At 40.5% G+C, this 17,507-nt stretch overlaps 3 protein-coding genes across 7 annotated transcripts; all 3 read right to left on the bottom strand.

Moving 5' to 3' along the window:
• Positions 1 to 474: 474 nt before the first annotated feature.
• On the bottom strand, positions 475 to 2,820 carry LOC120562050 (trophoblast glycoprotein-like). Of its 2 annotated transcripts, none has more exons than XM_039805491.1 (2): positions 2,242 to 2,341; positions 475 to 2,085 (listed from the first exon to the last, which is right to left on the bottom strand). In XM_039805491.1, the coding sequence occupies exon 2, from the start codon at positions 2,048 to 2,050 to the stop codon at positions 1,034 to 1,036; it is 1,017 nt and encodes a 338-aa protein (XP_039661425.1). In that variant the 5' UTR covers positions 2,051 to 2,085; positions 2,242 to 2,341; the 3' UTR covers positions 475 to 1,033. The 2 variants fall into 2 exon arrangements, with proteins under 2 accessions (XP_039661425.1, XP_039661423.1); XM_039805489.1 differs by having other exon boundaries at positions 869 to 2,009; positions 2,242 to 2,820.
• A 121-nt stretch (positions 2,821 to 2,941) lies between these two features.
• Positions 2,942 to 6,250, bottom strand: LOC120562051 (transmembrane protein 222-like). Its single transcript, XM_039805492.1, has 6 exons — positions 6,060 to 6,250; positions 5,735 to 5,819; positions 5,495 to 5,526; positions 5,146 to 5,242; positions 4,930 to 5,060; positions 2,942 to 3,791 (listed from the first exon to the last, which is right to left on the bottom strand). The coding sequence occupies exons 1-6, from the start codon at positions 6,194 to 6,196 to the stop codon at positions 3,704 to 3,706; spliced, it is 570 nt and encodes a 189-aa protein (XP_039661426.1). The 5' UTR covers positions 6,197 to 6,250; the 3' UTR covers positions 2,942 to 3,703.
• Positions 6,251 to 7,562: 1,312 nt separating this feature from the next.
• Positions 7,563 to 16,848, bottom strand: wdtc1 (WD and tetratricopeptide repeats 1). 4 transcript variants are annotated; one of them, XM_039806738.1, is made up of 16 exons: positions 16,784 to 16,848; positions 16,002 to 16,141; positions 15,772 to 15,855; positions 15,590 to 15,636; positions 14,902 to 15,013; positions 12,828 to 13,015; positions 12,267 to 12,449; positions 12,078 to 12,172; positions 11,810 to 11,925; positions 11,636 to 11,711; positions 11,423 to 11,519; positions 10,416 to 10,586; positions 10,087 to 10,322; positions 9,565 to 9,733; positions 9,017 to 9,209; positions 7,563 to 8,753 (listed from the first exon to the last, which is right to left on the bottom strand). In XM_039806738.1, the coding sequence occupies exons 2-16, from the start codon at positions 16,065 to 16,067 to the stop codon at positions 8,541 to 8,543; spliced, it is 2,046 nt and encodes a 681-aa protein (XP_039662672.1). In that variant the 5' UTR covers positions 16,068 to 16,141; positions 16,784 to 16,848; the 3' UTR covers positions 7,563 to 8,540. The 4 variants fall into 4 exon arrangements, with proteins under 4 accessions (XP_039662672.1, XP_039662671.1, XP_039662670.1 ...); XM_039806737.1 differs by having other exon boundaries at positions 16,588 to 16,832; XM_039806736.1 differs by having other exon boundaries at positions 16,682 to 16,832.
• Between the last annotated feature and the right edge of the window lie 659 nt (positions 16,849 to 17,507).

The following is a 17,507-nucleotide window of genomic DNA, read 5'->3' as shown; positions in this document are numbered from 1 at the left end:
AAGAGGAGGGAAGGACAATAAAAGAAAACAAAAAGAGGACCAGTGAATAAAAAACAAAAGAAAAAGATGGAAAAGAAAAAGAAAATGGTTGCAAATCTGATAAAAAAAGGGAAACTTAAGATCTTTTGTCAGATTGTAATTGAGTACCATGTGATGCAACATAACTGATGGTGAAATTCTTCACTTTACATTGTGACAAATGGCCTTTTTCATATATGCACACACATGCTGTGAACACACACAGACACACACACACCCACACGGTAGGTCTGACATGCACACAGAGGTGCACAGCTGCAGAGCCAGCAGGTGTTTTACCAAGCAATATCTTTCATTCTGCCCTATTTTTCCTCTATGGAAACACTTAATCACCCACTCTTTGAACTGAAATAGTAGGGCCACCTCACCTGGAGAAAAATGAGTCTGTGTAGCATGGTTTCACTGCAGTCATAATAAAACAGGGGCACAAAAAAATTAAGTACATCAAAAGTTTATTTTATTTATAATTAATGCAAATACTATTTCATATCATACAGTAGATTGAATATCTATTCCTTTTAATATTGGAATACAGGTCACATTATGAATTCTACCACAACAAAGATTAACTGAACTTCAAGGATTAATCGTAGTACTTATACAATTTACTGGGTGTCTATGGATTACAGTTTCTTAAGTCAATATACTGTACATTTGTCATGCCATTGAGCTACCATCTATATCATTTATTTTTCTGGTCTTTTGCAGTATGTTAAGATATTTAAAATCATGATACTAATACCAAAAAACTAAGTTGACAGAAAATGAGAGTATGCTTTCAATGTAGCCTTTGTATTGTTTTTATAAAATGTATAATAAACACACAACATTAAGGTAAATATACAGATACAAGTGCCTCGAAAACACGAAAGCACTTTGTAAGATTTAAAAGTAATAACTGCAGTATGTACAGGAAGCTCAAAAACATGAATTGTAAATCTAGTAGCATCTCACATCTACATCTGCTTTAAATTATTCTAGCTTCATTAAAAGATCATAGCTTCACAGGTGAAGAGGTTGTCAGCTGTTTAACCTGTGTGTCTGTAGGAAGCTGCACAATACAGGTGTCACTTTGCAGCTGCTGTGACAGAGCTAATCCTAAATGCCCTTGTGCCATGCTGCCTCCGTTATTTGCAGAGATGTGCCCCAGCCGAGGGTCTGAGTCAATCTCATATCTGTAGTGATATCCCTCCAGAACGTCCTGACACGCATCTCTCATTTCAATGATCCACTTCTTCATACCTTTGCGATTCAGGTAGAGAACAAAGAGAAAGACCATGCCCACAAACCCCAGCACCAGCCCTAGGAAGACATAGGATGTCTGCAGGGTGAGGTCAGTCACCTCTGCTTGTACTGGAACAACGCATCCGAGGGCATGGTCACCGAGTCCTCTCAGCCAGGTGTCACTGAACCCTCTTGGTGAGGCACACCTTACAGCATCCACATCTACCTGAGCTCTTGATTCATTCAGCCAGGCCACAAAGTTTCTGATCTCACAGGAGCAGGTGTAAGGGTTGTCTCCAAGAAGGATCCGGATGTTCCCGAGCTTCTTCAGCTCTTGTAGAGCATCAGCACTGAATGTCATGAAGGCATTGTGTGTAAGGTCCAGCATCTCCAGATGGCTCATACCAGAGAAGGTTCCACTGTAGACAGCCATCAGAGAGTTGTTGGCGAGGAGGAGCTGCTGCAGGTCGGGAAGGTGGGAGAACATCCCTGGGGGCAGCAGGGTGAGCTGGTTCCCAGAGAGGTCGAGGCAGAGGAGCCCACTGAGGCCACCCCAGCGCAGAGCCGTGGTAAGGTCTGTCAGGGCGGTGAAATTGTGCAGCGAGCGGCTGAGGTTGAGCTCCTGAAGGGGACTGCCGGGTATGCTGAGAGCTTGTGGATGGATGAGGGCCAGCTGGTTCTCACTGAGGTCCAGAAAGCGCAGGTTGATGAGAGCAGAGAAGCTGTCAGATGACATCTCTGTAATCCTGTGAAGATGACTAACACTGTAACATTTGTCCTGAGACATTTTGTATTATTTTCATGCTTGGAGACAACTCACATCTAAAAAAAACAAAAAAAAACTGTCAAAGTAAAGCAATACAAACCACATTATTAACATTATTTATTTGATACACTTCAAGAAAGGTAGTCATATTATCCAAATATGGCTCAATATACATGAATAAAACAAAAATAAATAAACACTGACATTCTCACCTATTATTGCTTAAAACGATGTTGGTGACATTCTCCAGCTCTGTAAAGGAATGTGGTCCAATCCGGTGTATATTATTCCCTGTGATGATGACAGTCTTTGCATATCCTGGAATACTTTGAGGCACCGTGAGCAAATCCTTAGAAACACATTTTACTGTGCGAGTGACGGCAAAACACTCACAGCCAAAAGGACACTCCAAGCACTGGTACGGTGCACAGAGAATGATTCCCAAAAACACACGGACTGCAAAAGCACACATCTCTAAATTATATTCAATTAAAAATAAAGATTTAAAAAAAATATGAATTGAATTAAAAGCAGGAACAACTTAATTACACGTAAAATTAACGAATCAAATTCTAAACACAGCTTTTGTTCTACTAACTAATCAAATGCTGCAGAGGCGGCAAAGTGTGCTCCAGCATCAGCCCCTCCTCATGTGCTCCACTCTGGATATAAAGGTTGATGGTAGTTCATATCAGCAGAATCTGGTGGATGAAAAAGGTATGTCGTTCCCTTAAAGGTACAGAGGACGGTTAGGGCATCGACAGCCAGTGACCTACACCACAGTCTGCCAGGGGAGACTTAAAAGGCTTTGTATACAGCACATCCAACAGAAACAGTTACAGAAACAGAAATATCAAACTGATAGAAAGATACAGTAATAAAGAACACTCTTAGCATAAGAAAACAAATCAATAAAATAAAGATAATTTTATGTAACATTCCAGCATGAGGATGAACCGTTACAAAGCATTTTGTCTGGAGAGAAGCAAAGAATACACTCACGTTAAAGTAAACACCTTACACATTGTCTTTATATAAAAGAGGAAAGAGGATTAAAAAGGGAGGAGGGCATTTTTTTACAGCACAATACCACTTTTTTTCCCCACGTGGGTCCTAGATAATTTTTATCTTTGGTAGCGGCTCATATCTCTTAGACAAATAATTGATGAATACTTTCAGCATTAAGATTACGTGATCCATTTTTGTAGTGATTCATCACTGAAATGTACATTAGCCAGTCCGGAAACACATTCATCACTGCCATTCATGAAAAAGTACATCTCTGGATTCAACAGTATTGCTCCAACTGTGGTGCAACACTCTTATAATACGAGCAAAACACAGAGCCCACTGTGTGAAAAAAAGTAAAGGTGAATTTTGAAGACACCGTAGCTTACTCACCTTACTAAATCATAAATATTTTGGAAAAAAAAAGATCTTTACCGTTAAAACATAATATTGATTTCAAAACTACACATAAACAGCTAGGCTTTGCCCATAAACACCCTTCTAGAAACTAGATCACTAACATACAATGAAATCCCTCATGTGGAATTCTTTGTACAAACAAACGTCCCGTCAAAACACACCACCGTCATTCACGTCAACAGCCAATGACAATGTGTAAAGCATAAGCATGAGTCTGTGAGTCATCCCGTTGGACTGCTCGCTCCACTAATGTAGGTTGAATGTTAGGATGAACGTGCCGAGGACTCCGCACAGCATGAAAAACGGCAGCCAGGTCTTGAGGAAAGCTGCGAAACTGAAGGATACAGAGAGGGTAATGTGTGTTAGAGTAGTCTTTAACACCTGGATATATAGAGTGCGTGTGGCAGAGAGGGTAAAACACCCTCGCTTGTGTATTTTAGACAGACGCGCGAGGTGTGCTGTGTCCCAGAGGCCCACAGCCCCTCTCTCCCTCCTCCTGAACACACCCCGGCCCAGCGTGGTTCCTACTGTCCTTTCCACCCAGCCGGCGCAGGTGACCTTCCGTGGTGACACAGAGTGGAGCGCTGCCGTCAGTGATGAATTACACGACTCCCTTCCTGTTTAAAAGACTCCTGTGCCGTGGAAGCGTATGTGCAGAGGCAGCACAAACTGTGGTGTCTCTATGTCGGTCAGCGGAGAATAACAACGGGGGTTCTCTGGGCTATATGTCTCCTAATGCTCACAAGCGTCTAGCAGCAAAGCAATTTAAAAAGACTGTGTACACGTTAGTTATGAACATGTTTCAGTTGTGTTAAGCCCACAACTGTTAGCAACCATATTTTCCCACTGCTAACATGTGATGCTACTACTGCCTCTTCTGTCTTCTCAGTGCATACGACAACTACTGCGTGTCTGTCTGTCCTGGATAAATAATCCCGCCTGTATCTTTTTTCCCATTAAAATGTCCCTATCCATCCTGGGCTCTAAGGATTGAAGGTTGTACAGATTGTTAAGCAGTTTGAGGCAAATTTGTGATTTTGGGCAATATAAATAAAATTGATTTGATCTGAATTATCCCATGTGATGTAGCAAACAGCACAAACAGACATGTTTTCAGCTGTAACTAGATCACAGTGTGGATTAACCATCAGGGTTGGTAGTTCAATCCCAGGCTGCTTCTGTCCACGTACAAGTGTCCTCGACAAAGACATTTAACCCAAATAGTGTCTGATAAATGTTAACAAAAGTAATTGTTGCTTTATAAATGACATGGTGTTCAAATATTACTGCCCAATGTGGTGCACTGCATGCTAATTTAAGTCATAATGGGAAAAGAAGATCCCTCTATCTTTATTGTATTAACCCAAGATGCTAACCTGGAAGTGTGGTTGGTTCTACAGTATATGTTTCTGTGTCTTACCATGTTTTTTTCATGGTAACACAAATGGCCCTAATGAGGCTAAAATATTTACCTCACATGTTTCCCACGAACAAAAGACAGCACACAGAGTTTCAGCATGTTCCAAGATGTGCTGTTGTCGTAGTGCATAAGGTTGAGGGCCATGGCGACGTGGGAATGGCAGTTATCTAAGCACAGATTGTGCTTCAACAAAACAGAAAAAGTAGTTATTACTATATGAATTACAATGTGGAAATATGTTTAACAAAAATCCTAAACATCGTCTTACCGGCCTGCATTTGTATTCCTCAGATGCGTCATTCACTGCTTTGTCCCATGTAGCAGCACCATTGCCACACACTTTATCCACATCAAGCTTCCAATACCTACAATTTTAGTTAGCAATTAATGTATTCATTTAAGAATAAAATATACTTTAATTGTCATTGTGCAGCAGAACCATACAACGAAATTTGCTTGTGCAGCCTCTAAAACAATACTAACTTTCATATACACACTCACACAATACAAATAAGAAAAATATAAAAACATTATCAAGGCATCAAATATTGCAATTAAATGTGTATGATTAAGTCTGAAATACTATTAAAACACATTATTTTGATTAATGAACTTACTTGGTTGGTCTACCAAAGCCCATGTTGTCTTCCTGAAAAAGATAAGTCAAATTTTAAACAATTTAATGAATCATACAAATGAATTTATGCTTGTTGAAGTTATTGTGGAATTTAGCTCTGCTTGCAACTCCCATTTATTAACAATTCAAGCCATTACAATGAAGTAAACTGAGGTGAAACTACCTTTTCTAGCTGAAAAATACATGTATTTTGAGTAAAAGGAATTAAGGTAATATTTACCGAGACAAAGTAGGAGCCTGCAAAATCTCGTATGATTCCAGCAGAGGTGCATATACCCATGTGACCAATGAAGGGGAACACCCACCTGCAGGATGCACCCAGAAGACAACATTACCTACATCGATACGTTGATTGAGTATCAGAATACATACAATAGAGTACATTCAATGCAGTCATTTACTAAAAGGAAATACATGACAGTCAGCAGCTAACATAGCCTACAACTGCTTCGATCATTTTATCTGACGTTAGCAAAATAACAACCTGCTGTAACATTACACGCTAGCTAAGCTAGCAAGAAACACGACATGTGTTAGCTTCTTACGATAAAATTGGAATAGGTGTCCAGACAATGCAGTACGGGTAGCGACTGTTTTTTCTGTCGCTTTTTAAGAAATCTCCGTGGTAGTTCATAATTATGTCGGTTTCGTCCACCTCCGCCATCACAGCCTGGAGTGACATGAGATGACAGTGACGTACAGGCGCCAGGCGACGTGGGAGCGGAAGCGCGCAGTCGTGAACCAACCAACCGACTGTCGGTCATTACGCAACACCGTTCATTTGTATTTGTGCGTCGACTGTGTTTGCTTACCGTGATTTAATCCGGTTTAAGAAGTACTGCGGGGTTCCAGTCGTCAAAGTTTCTACCAAAACAAAAATATTATTTTTTCTTTTTTTTCTTTTGTAAATTGTATTTAGTCTTCAAGTATTTCTTATTAGGCCAGCTTGTTGTATGAGAATGATAATTACAAAAATAAAGGCAACAGTCAAGAACATAAATAGAAACTTAAAATAAAAATGTGAAAAAAGATACTAAAAAATACTAAAGAAATACTGTAACAAATATGTACAATATAACTGTTTTAGAATGAGCAAGCTGTACAGTTTATTGCAGAATGTGCAACATATGATGTGCAAAACCTCACAATATATAGAATATGTGCAATGTACAGGGATAATACTCCATGATGCGCGTTAAGGTAAAATAGAGACAGATAAAACAGGAAAGATAGACATTTTATGCTATTTTACAGTATAAATTGCTACTTTATAATGTTGAATGTGCTGTTTATATCGACATTATTCAAACATCTACAAATTGCTAGTTTTCTCATTACTCTACAGTATATGGGGCATGAGATTCTCCCTACTACTCATGCTTGTGATGTACTGTCCTCATATGTGTTGCCCAACGGTCAGCAAAAGCAGGAAGTAGAGCAGACACTGATGAATGAGCAGGATATCAGAGTTCATACCTTAGCCTCACCTACAGTATATCTTCCCAGCCTAGTTAGTAATGTGTAGGTGTCAGTACAGCTGTATATGTTGTGTAACGGTTACACTAAAAGGACAATTCATCATTAGTGTTACCATTTAAAGAACAAAAACAAGAGAATACAGATATGTTCAATAATTTTATTCTTTACTTTGTTTGCAACAAAGGTTATTATATATTCCTCAAAGAAAACATAGTATCTCAAATGAATGAACAAAATAAAATACATGGAAGCAGAGTGTTGCATTTTGTTAATGAGGACTGATTGCTTTACATTTACCCTATATGGGGGCATAGGAGACCCAATGAGCTGTTCTATTAGCAACAGATAAGATGGCTCTGTGTCATTTTTTGCCCACAAATATAGTCAGAGATGCATCATGCAATCAGGACTGAACACCTGACTGCAGCAGAGGAATAGTGCTAGAGCCACTCGGCTAGTAGGAAGGAAACCTATCGCCACCAAAAGCACCCAGTTGCCAAAAAACAAATATTATCATCTGTGTCCCACTTATACCCAACAGAAGTTTCACACTGACATTTCATGCCAAATGACATTTGCATTCAATGGGATTTAATTTATATCCAAAGATTAAATTACATTTTTCTTTTTCTTTTTAACACAAATGTTTCTCTAATATGTTGTTGATCTTGTCAACAATCTATTGTAGTAAAACCTCTTAACTAAATTGAGAACAGTATGCCAAAATTATGTTTCAATGAAATAAAGAAAACAGACATTAATCCTAGGCCATTGAAATGACAACCTTTGGCAGAAGAAACCACTTGTTTTTTTATTTTCTGACAGTTATAAACTAAAAAAAAAAAAGCTTATAAATACATTTCATTGGAGCAACAGTACAACTTTCACAACTTGGAGAGTGACAATTAATTCTAGGCTTCCTGTGATCAAAACCCCAACTGAAAATATGACCAAGTCTAACTCAGAATGAATGACTTGGGTGTGCAGCCTTTCTGAGATGAGCGGGCACTAAGACTCTTAGCTCCAACTGTAGAGCAGACAGGAGATGCAACAAAGCACCGTCTTCTTGTCTGTGATCCGATCCTCCATGGAAGTCACTGCGACTGTGTGACCTGACTGACCTGAAAATAGGTCATCAGAGCGCAGGCTTCTCCTTCTACGTGTTGTGTGTCTCTCCAACATAAACCTGAGGAAGGATAAGTGCTGAACTCCTCCTCCTTCGTGAGAAACTTGGGAGTGATGTGGAAGGTGCTCTCCTCAAAAGATGTCCCCCTGTCACCACTGGGTGGAGGGAGAGGCTGAGGTTGGTGCTTTGAAGGGGGCGAGGTGGGTGTCTTCTCCACCCTCCGTGAATTCCTCTCCCCAAAGTGGTCTCCACCAGTCCTCTCTTTGGACGGGGGAGGGCGATGCATAGTGCAGAGATGTGACAAGACATTCACTCAATGTTTCTGTCAGATTAGGGGGGAGAGGGGGAATTAAAATTCAAACAGGAGCTGGGAGAGTGCTTTGCTTCCTACATCCATTCTCTAGAATGGCTGACAGTTTGTTTAGCTTGGCCGACACTGTACTTGTCCCTCTGAGCTGTCTTCGTCATCTGAGCCATCCGGGCCGACGCCATGCAGGCCGACGCCACGCAGGCCTGTGATGCGATAGCCCATGTTGAGCAGCATTACCTCCAGCGGATCAGCGTTCATACGCCGCTGGTTCGCCTGAGCAGCACTCTCCATGTCCTCCACCACTCGCCCGTTCTCAGTCTCTGTCTGTATCATGAGAAAGGGATACACAATCAGCTGTAATGGTTCTTTTTTTGTACATCAAATGAACTGAGCTGACATTTTGAGTGACAGTGGCTCAGTAAAATAAAAGAAAAAAACACAAACAAATATTGAACTGTTCCCATATGACCAATCAATACAATTTTAAAATCAGTAAGATTTTGGAAACCATGACACACACTAACCGCAACTTCTGTCAAAATATGACAAAATGTATATATTAATACACAGAACTTTCAGTTGTTTACCTCTGGTCTGGGGTTCCATAATCGAACCACTGGGTCAATACCACTCGTAGCCAAGAAGCAGTAGCTGGGGTGTGGCTGCAGGCAGTTGACTATGGACTCATCCCCCTGCAGGATCCTCACCAGATTAGTGGTCTCCTTTTCCCAGATAAAGAAGGAGCCGTCATCTGAGCCGCTGACAATGTATTGGCCTTTGCTGTAGAGAAAAGGAAACCACTCAGACCATGTTCTTGGGACATGGCGTATTTAGTATCTATCACAAAATTTTGCAACTGTTTTACATTGAACTTCTTTCACAGAACAAAAGACTGTTTAATGTGTGAAACATTTCTCACTTCTGATGTGAACGGTTACTCAGCAGGGCATTCTGATATACAATTAAACGGGCACTGTATTACATTGTCTTCATGATTTTAAAGGAGATATTTTAAACTTCATAAGAAATGTTTGACTTTTGCCCCATCACAAAACCAAAAAACTAGTCTTGCGCTACACAGCTCGTGACTGCCCCCTAGTGAGGCCTCGGCAGGCTGGGAGTGAGATCTACTGACCTCCCAAAGAAGTTGGCCTCTTTGATATCAGTGGTGGTGTTGCAGTGACCACAGTATCTGTGCTTGTAGTCAAAGCTGCGCTCTCTCAGCACCAACTCATCTTCAGGGATGGACTCCTTCCGACTGAATGAGTGGAATCGAATGGAGCTGTTGGCCTTCTTATCTTCTGCTGGTGAGGGGAACAAAATAAACGTATTAACGCAGAGTCACTTCGATACATTTACAAATAAACAAAGGCTGTCTTACTTACTCTTGAAATGGAAAGCTAACATTTATATGCATAGTTACACATATTCAACACAGCTGTTGACTTATAGTACCAGTGTCTAAGCCGGATTTGTTTTAGCTTGTATAAAATTCTCGGTTTCATTCTCCCAACTGAACATATACATACTTTGTAAGTACAGACATTATCCAGTGGCAGTGTGGTTTGTGTGTTCATTTCAAGATCAAACTGTCTACATACTTATTTAACAAATGGGAGCTGCTGCAAATCAGAAGTACTAGTTCACTCTTTTCTACCTGTTTCGGTCTTGGTGAAGAGTGCAGCCTTGATATCTTTATCCAAGGAATCGCAGGCACTACTGTGCGCCTGCTCTGGAAACTTTCCTTTGAAATCATCAAGACACTCCAGAGCTTCGGACACATACTTCAGCTCAAACAGACACCGTGCCAGCCTAAAATGAGCCTTCAGATGACCAGGGTTTAGAGTCAGAGCCTTCAGGCAGTCCCTGAGAGCATCATAATGGTCTCCATCCCTGTGAATCACACGTTAACTACCACTTGATGACTGCTTTTATAGCATTCAGGAGAAGATGATGGTGTCTGTGCAGTGATACAATGAGGCCTACCACTTGCGCTTCATGTATGCTGCTGCCCGGTTCCCATACAGCATGGCGTTGCAGCTGGCATGATGAATGCCTAAACTGTACAGCTGAATGGCCTGCGTCCACTGCTGACGTGCAAATGCATCATTAGCTTGTTGCTTTAACATCTCCAAGTGAGCAGGGAGCTCAGAAGAACTAAAATAAATAGAGCAAAGGAAAACATAACTCAAGTGTGTACATGCTCAAACCTTTAAAGATCTCATAGTATTTTCATACTTGTTTATTTTGTGTTTCTTCTAGGACATGTTTACATGCTTTGATGTTCAAAAAACTACTTCCTTTTTCTCATATGGTCTGTCTGAATATACCAGGGGCATGTTCAGCCCTGACAAAACGTAGCAAAACGTTTACTTGAACTGAAACAGGGATGCGTTGAACACCCTGCTGTGTGCCCAAGCGTACTGCCTTTTTATTACCACGAGTTCATACAGAAGGCTGCTGATTGGAAAACATCTCTGACACACCCACCAATCAACGAGAGAACACACACACACACACACACACACACACACACACACACACACACACACACACACACACACACACACAAACCATTCCCAGGAAACCTGGCGTTAAACCCGCAATTGAAGCACACCATTTTGCGATTGAACGTACCCCTGTATTCATTCGCTGTCTGAAACGCTCCGTTTTGGTGCCTATCTCTTTAAGGCTCTGCACCATCACTGCAGCCGGGGAATGCCTGTAACAGCACTGCAGCAGCACTTTCTACCTATGTATGGTATTGAGACATTGACAACACTACCGTACCAATGTCCTGATGGCTCGATTAAACCCCCGTTTCTGAATGCGGGCTGTGTGGATTGAGCGTTTTGATACTTTCACAGTATTTATTTAGCACCTTGACCTGCTTTATAAATATAAAAGACATGGAAATCTTGGTTTTTACAATATGGGACCTTTAAGAAGTCTGTGTAGGAAAAAACAATCACTGACAGGGTGAGAAAACAAACCTAGAGCGCATCTTGCTTCCAGCAAATCGAATATGGCTGGTCGGCAAGAGAATTCCATTGGAGACGCCATTGGTTGTCTTTCCGTTCTGTACATCTCCTGGGAAGCCAAAGTTTCAGAAACCACCAATACATCTAGAGATATGGTACTTTATGTACCTTTATGAGGCACCATTCAAGATCTTTTGTTAATAAAATATATGACGTCAGACCTACCTGTTGCTGACTGGCACTTTTTTGGCAGCAAGAAGGTGTACGGCCTCTGTTTAAATGTCAAGTCAAACAGATACACCTAGAAGAACCATAATCATAAAAAAAAATAAAGTAAATGTTTAAACACAGAAACAAATGAATAACTCTCAACATTCCCTGTATTCTAGGAAGCATTACCTGTTCACCACCCATGTTAACTAGTAGTTCAGTGCCATCAGGACTGAAGGTGACATAGGTGGCCACCAGAACCCTCAGGCGATTATTGTAGTCTGGGAGTTTCACTGGCAGGTGCCCTGGAGCATTCAAACAGAAGGTAATGTTATTCAACCACATCCTTCACAGTCACTTTCAACCTGCACATTTCCTGATGTCATTACTATATAATTACAACACAAATGTGCCCATTACATAAATTTGATACCAGACAATTCAACTACATATGCACCTGCAACATAATACTGCCCAGCTCCGTCTGGGATGGGCTTCTGTCTTTCACAGAATGTGTGCACAGCTGCTGATGTGCTCTGAGTCATAGATTTCCTGTGTAACGAAAAAAAAAAAAATGGGGAATGTACTACTTTTGAATGGTTGTGGAATAATTATTATATAGAATGACATCAAAAACTAAACCAACCTGTAGTTGTTAATCATCCTGATGTCATAGAGGCGAACAAAAGGCCCATTGGCTCCCACTGCCATGTAGTTGTTGTCCCGTGGGTTGACAGCTAGACACTTGGCCTCAACCAGCTGACCACAGAACTCCGTCAGGTCAATAAGCACCTCGGAGCGCTTACTGCTCTCCCTCAAGTCATACTGTCTGCAAATAACAAGGAGAAAACAGACACATCACCTGTAGCAACATTAGGCGTGGGGTATCTTTTGACTAGGGCTGCAACTAACGATTATTTTCATAGTCGATTAATCAGTCGATTATTTTCTCGATTTATCGATTAGTTGTTTGATCTATAAAAATGTCAAAACATGGTGAAAAATGTGGATCAGTGTTTCCCAAAGCCTAAGATGATGTCCTCAAATGTCTTGTTTTGTATATATATAAAAAATGACTCAAACTGAATAATCGATTATCAAAATAGTTGGCGATTAATTTAATGGTTGACAACTAATCGATTCATCGTTGCACCTCTACATTTGACTACACAGAAGGATTGAGGTGAGAAGGGGATTGTATTCTAACCTGATGATGCCATCCTCCGCAGCACTCCAGAAGGTGTTGGGCCACATGGGTGCTGTGGCGATGCGTTTGACTCTGTTGGTATGATCAGAAAACATATGGATGGTTTCCTTCACCGTCAGGTCATGCACATGGACCTTTGTGTCGGCTGCACCCGTTATCAAAATTCTGTCCCCGGAGTGAGGGAGGAACTGTATGGACACACAAAAACACCAGAATTAATCGATTAAGTATAGACACAATGTTTTACAATGGCTTCTTTTTCAAACACATTGTGATCTGATTATTGCCAGTAGATCAAGGGATTACTAAAGTGTTGACACAGAGTACTTAAACGACAATCCATTGATATTCCCTTTTCCAGTGATGGAGTACTCGAGTCCGACTCAAGTCTCTGTTCTCTGGACTTGTGACTTGACTTGGACTCGCAGACTGATGACTTGTACTTGGGACTCGGACTTGAGGATATATAAAATCGGACTTGAGCATTCATGAAAAAGGACTCAGATGTTGGATGAAGTGCCTGACTAAATAGGTTATACAAATTTGATATAAGATGTTACACTTTTCCTGTTTCGGGCTCCAAAACCGTCCGGGAAGCAGCTGGGGAGACGTTCCATCCAGGACTGATGTTCTTTTGGGGGTAACACCCTTTACTTCACCGACAGTATTAACAAAAGATGTCTTGAGAAGCTTCTTGTTTATTGTTAACTGTTAACTCACTTTACATCGTCGCTTTTTCCTCACAGCCACACATACGCTTCTAAGTCGGACACCGCTACCAACAACACACTCACTGATGTCCCTCACTTAACGCTGCATTCTCATTACATTACACTTTATTTACCTGACGCTTTTATCTAAAGCGACTTACAATTGCTATATATGTCAGAGGTCACACGCCTCTGGAACAACTAGGGATTAAGTGTCTTGCTTGGACACATTGGTTGATGGATCGCAGTGGGATTCGAACCCAGGTCACCCACACCAAAGGCATGTGTAATATCCACTGCGCAATCACCACCGCTGCAAATTCTCGCTCTTACTTTCACTACTCTCTTAACAAAGGAATTTATATTGATATATGTAACTGTAGTGCATGATTCGCGTGCTCCTTACTACAAGTTCACATTTGGAAAATGCAGAGAGATGCACCCCGGATCATGAAGTTCGCCTACAGGAATTTTACATCCAATGCTGGAAAGAGCACCGCTAAATGTTGTTTCGAAAAAGCCAGTAAATAAACTCCCTTTGCAATCGTGACAGTGGTGTCATTTTTGTTTAATGTATTATTAGTATATCAGCTCTTTAAAGGTGTCAGAGTGGAGAAATGTAGGCAGTCTTGACATTCAACACAAACACACACACACACACACACACACACACACACACACACACACACACACACACACACACACACACACACACACACACACACACACACACACACACACCTCGAGACTTGACTTGGACTTAAACTCAGGTAATGGTGGCTTGACTCTTTGGTGACTTGGACTTGAACACTGGGGACTCGAGACTCGACTCGGACTCGACAGTTGGTGACTCGACTACAACACTGCCCCTTTCTATGCAATGAATCAGTCTGATTCATGGCTTTAAACGCCACCTCTACATGATCTTACACTGTAACATTCTCCCTACAGTATCTGACCTCATTCCCAAGCTTTTAGTCATGAAGCTACATTAGTTGGCCCCTGTTGTGATTTTTATGTGGAAACTGCAATAAAACTGTGCCTTGAACAGCCTCAGCATAGTCAAACGTGTACAAAGATGGTTTTCAATCAAACAAGTCACTCATTACATGGCCAACAGTGCCACCTAATGTACTGGAAGTGTTTTTGTTTAATCAAGGACATTTGTTAATAAAGGGGGAGGTGAGGCAGAGCAAAGTGTCTTACCAGCAGTGCATTTTTGCATATGACTTCCAGAATTTTACATTTTAAGCACATTATGACTAGATTCTCAATGTGTACTTAAATGAAGCCACTGTAAATTATATCAGCCCACTTTCCCTCCTGCCATTTAATGCATCCATCTTACAATCAGTCCTCCTTACCTTTACAGAGAATATATTTGCTGCATGACCTGTGTGCATAGTTGTAAGCTTCTTGTGTTTGAATGGATCCCAGATGATGGCATGTTGATCATCTGAGCCAGAGGCCAGTAAACTGACAACAAAAAGAATTACCAGGACAAGTCAAGCAACATTTGTTTAGGCCCTTTACTACTAATGCCATTTAAAATCGTATACTGTGAAACGTGTTAAGATGTGCAATAGAGGACTCACTGTATACAGTTATAACCTATAGACCTTGGGGTTAGCCGTTCAGTCTAATACAACAGGATTTTAAACGTGCTGGATCCATTGCTGGTGGGGTTTTCTTGCCAATTTCAACCCAAACTGAAGTTGTTTATTTTGGTAATTTAAATCAATGCCTCCTTGAGCACTGAAGGTGTCAAGTGTGAGGCAAATAAATAATTGCTTAAAGAGACATTTTTGGAGGCATACCAATCTCATAAAAGAGTAGTGAGACATGATGGGCCTGTTGTATCATTTTTGGCATGTAGAACGGAATACTAATTTTTATTTGGACATATAACCCAGCCATAATAGGCCTTCATGGTACATGCAGTGTGTACAATGTACCTAAGGATAAGATTATAGTTATATGGTGATGTAAAGCAGCTAGTGATCCCAGATCGGAGACTATAATTGTACATAAAGTGAAATATATAATACTTACTCTCCTCGTTCATTCCATTCCAAACAGTTCACACAGCCAGTATGGCCCTGTTAAGACAGACAGTATAAACTGTAAGAATATATGATAATACACAGAAATATTTCTCTTTCACTTTTGTTCCCCCAACTCTTTCCTTCTACACGCACACCCACACACACACACACACACTTGCTGTCACTGACCTGAAGCTCAGCCTCCAGTCCAAGTCTTTTGATGAAAGGGTCAGTCACATGATAGACCCTTTGGAAGCCTGATGCTCTCTTGTCCTGAAGACATGAATCAGATTTTTGTACATAAGAAAGGATCAAAACAAAATTTAAAAAAAATAAAAATAACATTTGGTTGAGGAATCTTTTCTGGTTAGCCCTATCAAGATAGCTCACAGGATGCTCTGCCATTTGTTTTTACTCACTCTGATCTGCCGGTGCAGGATGTCTCTGGTGATGTTGACAGAAGTCATGGCCTCACCACGAAACATAAATTAGGGTCTGGGCTGGAGGTTCCAGGAGTCAGCGCTCAGATGACATTTACGCTGTTTCCCTCGATAATAAGCTGTAAAGACGATGAAAACATTATGCTATGGTAGAAAACACAGGAAGGACAAAATCACAAGGGTGTGATTTTACGTTGGTTTAATGCCAGTTATAGAGCAACGGTAAGGACAATTGATCAGCAATTTTAACTATTCACTTATTATATTCTGAAACATAAGAATGTCATTAAAGATTTGCTGGTCTACAGACTTTGCTGCCTTCAGTGCCATCCACAGTGGGTTTGTTTCCGTCAACGAGCAACAAGGTATTAGCTAACTATGAAATGTTAGCTATGCAGCTCTGTCAGTATTATAATCGGCTGTTTCGCAAAAACACTGACAATTATTTAAACATTAATGCATTGTTAGCCTGCAAGAATCGTTAGCCACCTAACATTATGCATCGGGCCTTTAAGAGACCTGCCGTTTACCAAGTAACGTTAGCTGGTTAGCGTATTTGCCTTACCTTGCTAGCTAAACAAAACGTCCACTTCAGGTAACGTTAACGTTAATATTTGCAACGCTTTAATTGTAATACAGGACTGCTTAAGAAATCTCACCGGTTTCCTTGAACTAAAAAGGCTTCTGTCAAGAAATGTCCATTTAATAAACGTGAGAAATCACACTCTTTGTGAGTTTGTTGACAGGATTCTCGCTAATACCTTCTCTGACATGAACACAATCCTCCTCCCACTGAGCATACGCATGTTTGTTTCGCGAAAACAGATCAATCATTTCCGGTCCATGTTTATTTCAGAATAAAAGCATTCTCCCTGTATCAGAGCTAAGCAACAATTCATACTAAAGCACAAAAAAGCAATTCAGCAGCAAAAAATAACTTTACAGTCCAAACTGTGTTTTATGTGATAATAAATAATAATGCATCTGTCTCATCCAGAAACATGCTAATTACCAGTTGTTTTTTACTTTAACTTTTAATAAAGAATAAAGTGAGACAGTTAGCTTTAGGCCTACTGGTCACTGAGAATAAGAAAGAAGAAATGCATACGGCATACATGCGTCCAGACAGATGAACAAGGGATGTAGATCAAAGGTCTGATCCGACCATAGTGGCAGCATTAGTAGGCTATGTAAAGATGCATTGAATATGCTGAGATAAATGTTTTGGCAGATAAAGATGTATTATAAGAACAGGCAGAATTCATATATTCTTTATTACTTATGGTAAAAAAAAAGTTTTCTAAGGCGTACCTTTTCTCATGAATGAGTCAAACATTTTGGACTACTGTGATATTAAATACTAAATGTGTCCTGCATATACGTAGTAGTACTCAGAGTACTACAGAAACTGTTGGATTCTCACACTTATCAAATGGCCTTACAAGGGTGATTTAGTGTTTTACTAAAAAATCAGGCAGAACCTTA

Source organism: Perca fluviatilis, chromosome 7 (assembly GCF_010015445.1).
Source record: "Perca fluviatilis chromosome 7, GENO_Pfluv_1.0, whole genome shotgun sequence".
Lineage (NCBI taxonomy): Eukaryota > Metazoa > Chordata > Actinopteri > Perciformes > Percidae > Perca > Perca fluviatilis.
Note: the sequence above shows the minus strand (reverse complement) of the source record. Positions and strands in the feature narration are given on the sequence as shown.

Coding starts and splice junctions, on each gene's coding strand:
- LOC120562050 (XM_039805489.1), bottom strand. CDS start 2,501: ATGTGTGCTTTTGCAGTCCGTGTGTTTTTGGGAATCATTCTCTGTGCA. Junction 2,010..2,241: donor ATCGTTTTAAGCAATAATAG/GTGAGAATGTCA, acceptor TCATCTTCACAG/GATTACAGAGATGTCATCTG.
- LOC120562051 (XM_039805492.1), bottom strand. CDS start 6,196: ATGTCACTCCAGGCTGTGATGGCGGAGGTGGACGAAACCGACATAATT. Junction 5,820..6,059: donor ACACCTATTCCAATTTTATC/GTAAGAAGCTAA, acceptor TGCATCCTGCAG/GTGGGTGTTCCCCTTCATTG. Junction 5,061..5,145: donor AGGAATACAAATGCAGGCCG/GTAAGACGATGT, acceptor GTTTTGTTGAAG/CACAATCTGTGCTTAGATAA.
- wdtc1 (XM_039806738.1), bottom strand. CDS start 16,067: ATGTTTCGTGGTGAGGCCATGACTTCTGTCAACATCACCAGAGACATC. Junction 11,926..12,077: donor TGGGCAGTATTATGTTGCAG/GTGCATATGTAG, acceptor TGAATGCTCCAG/GGCACCTGCCAGTGAAACTC. Junction 10,323..10,415: donor GCATACATGAAGCGCAAGTG/GTAGGCCTCATT, acceptor TGTGATTCACAG/GGATGGAGACCATTATGATG.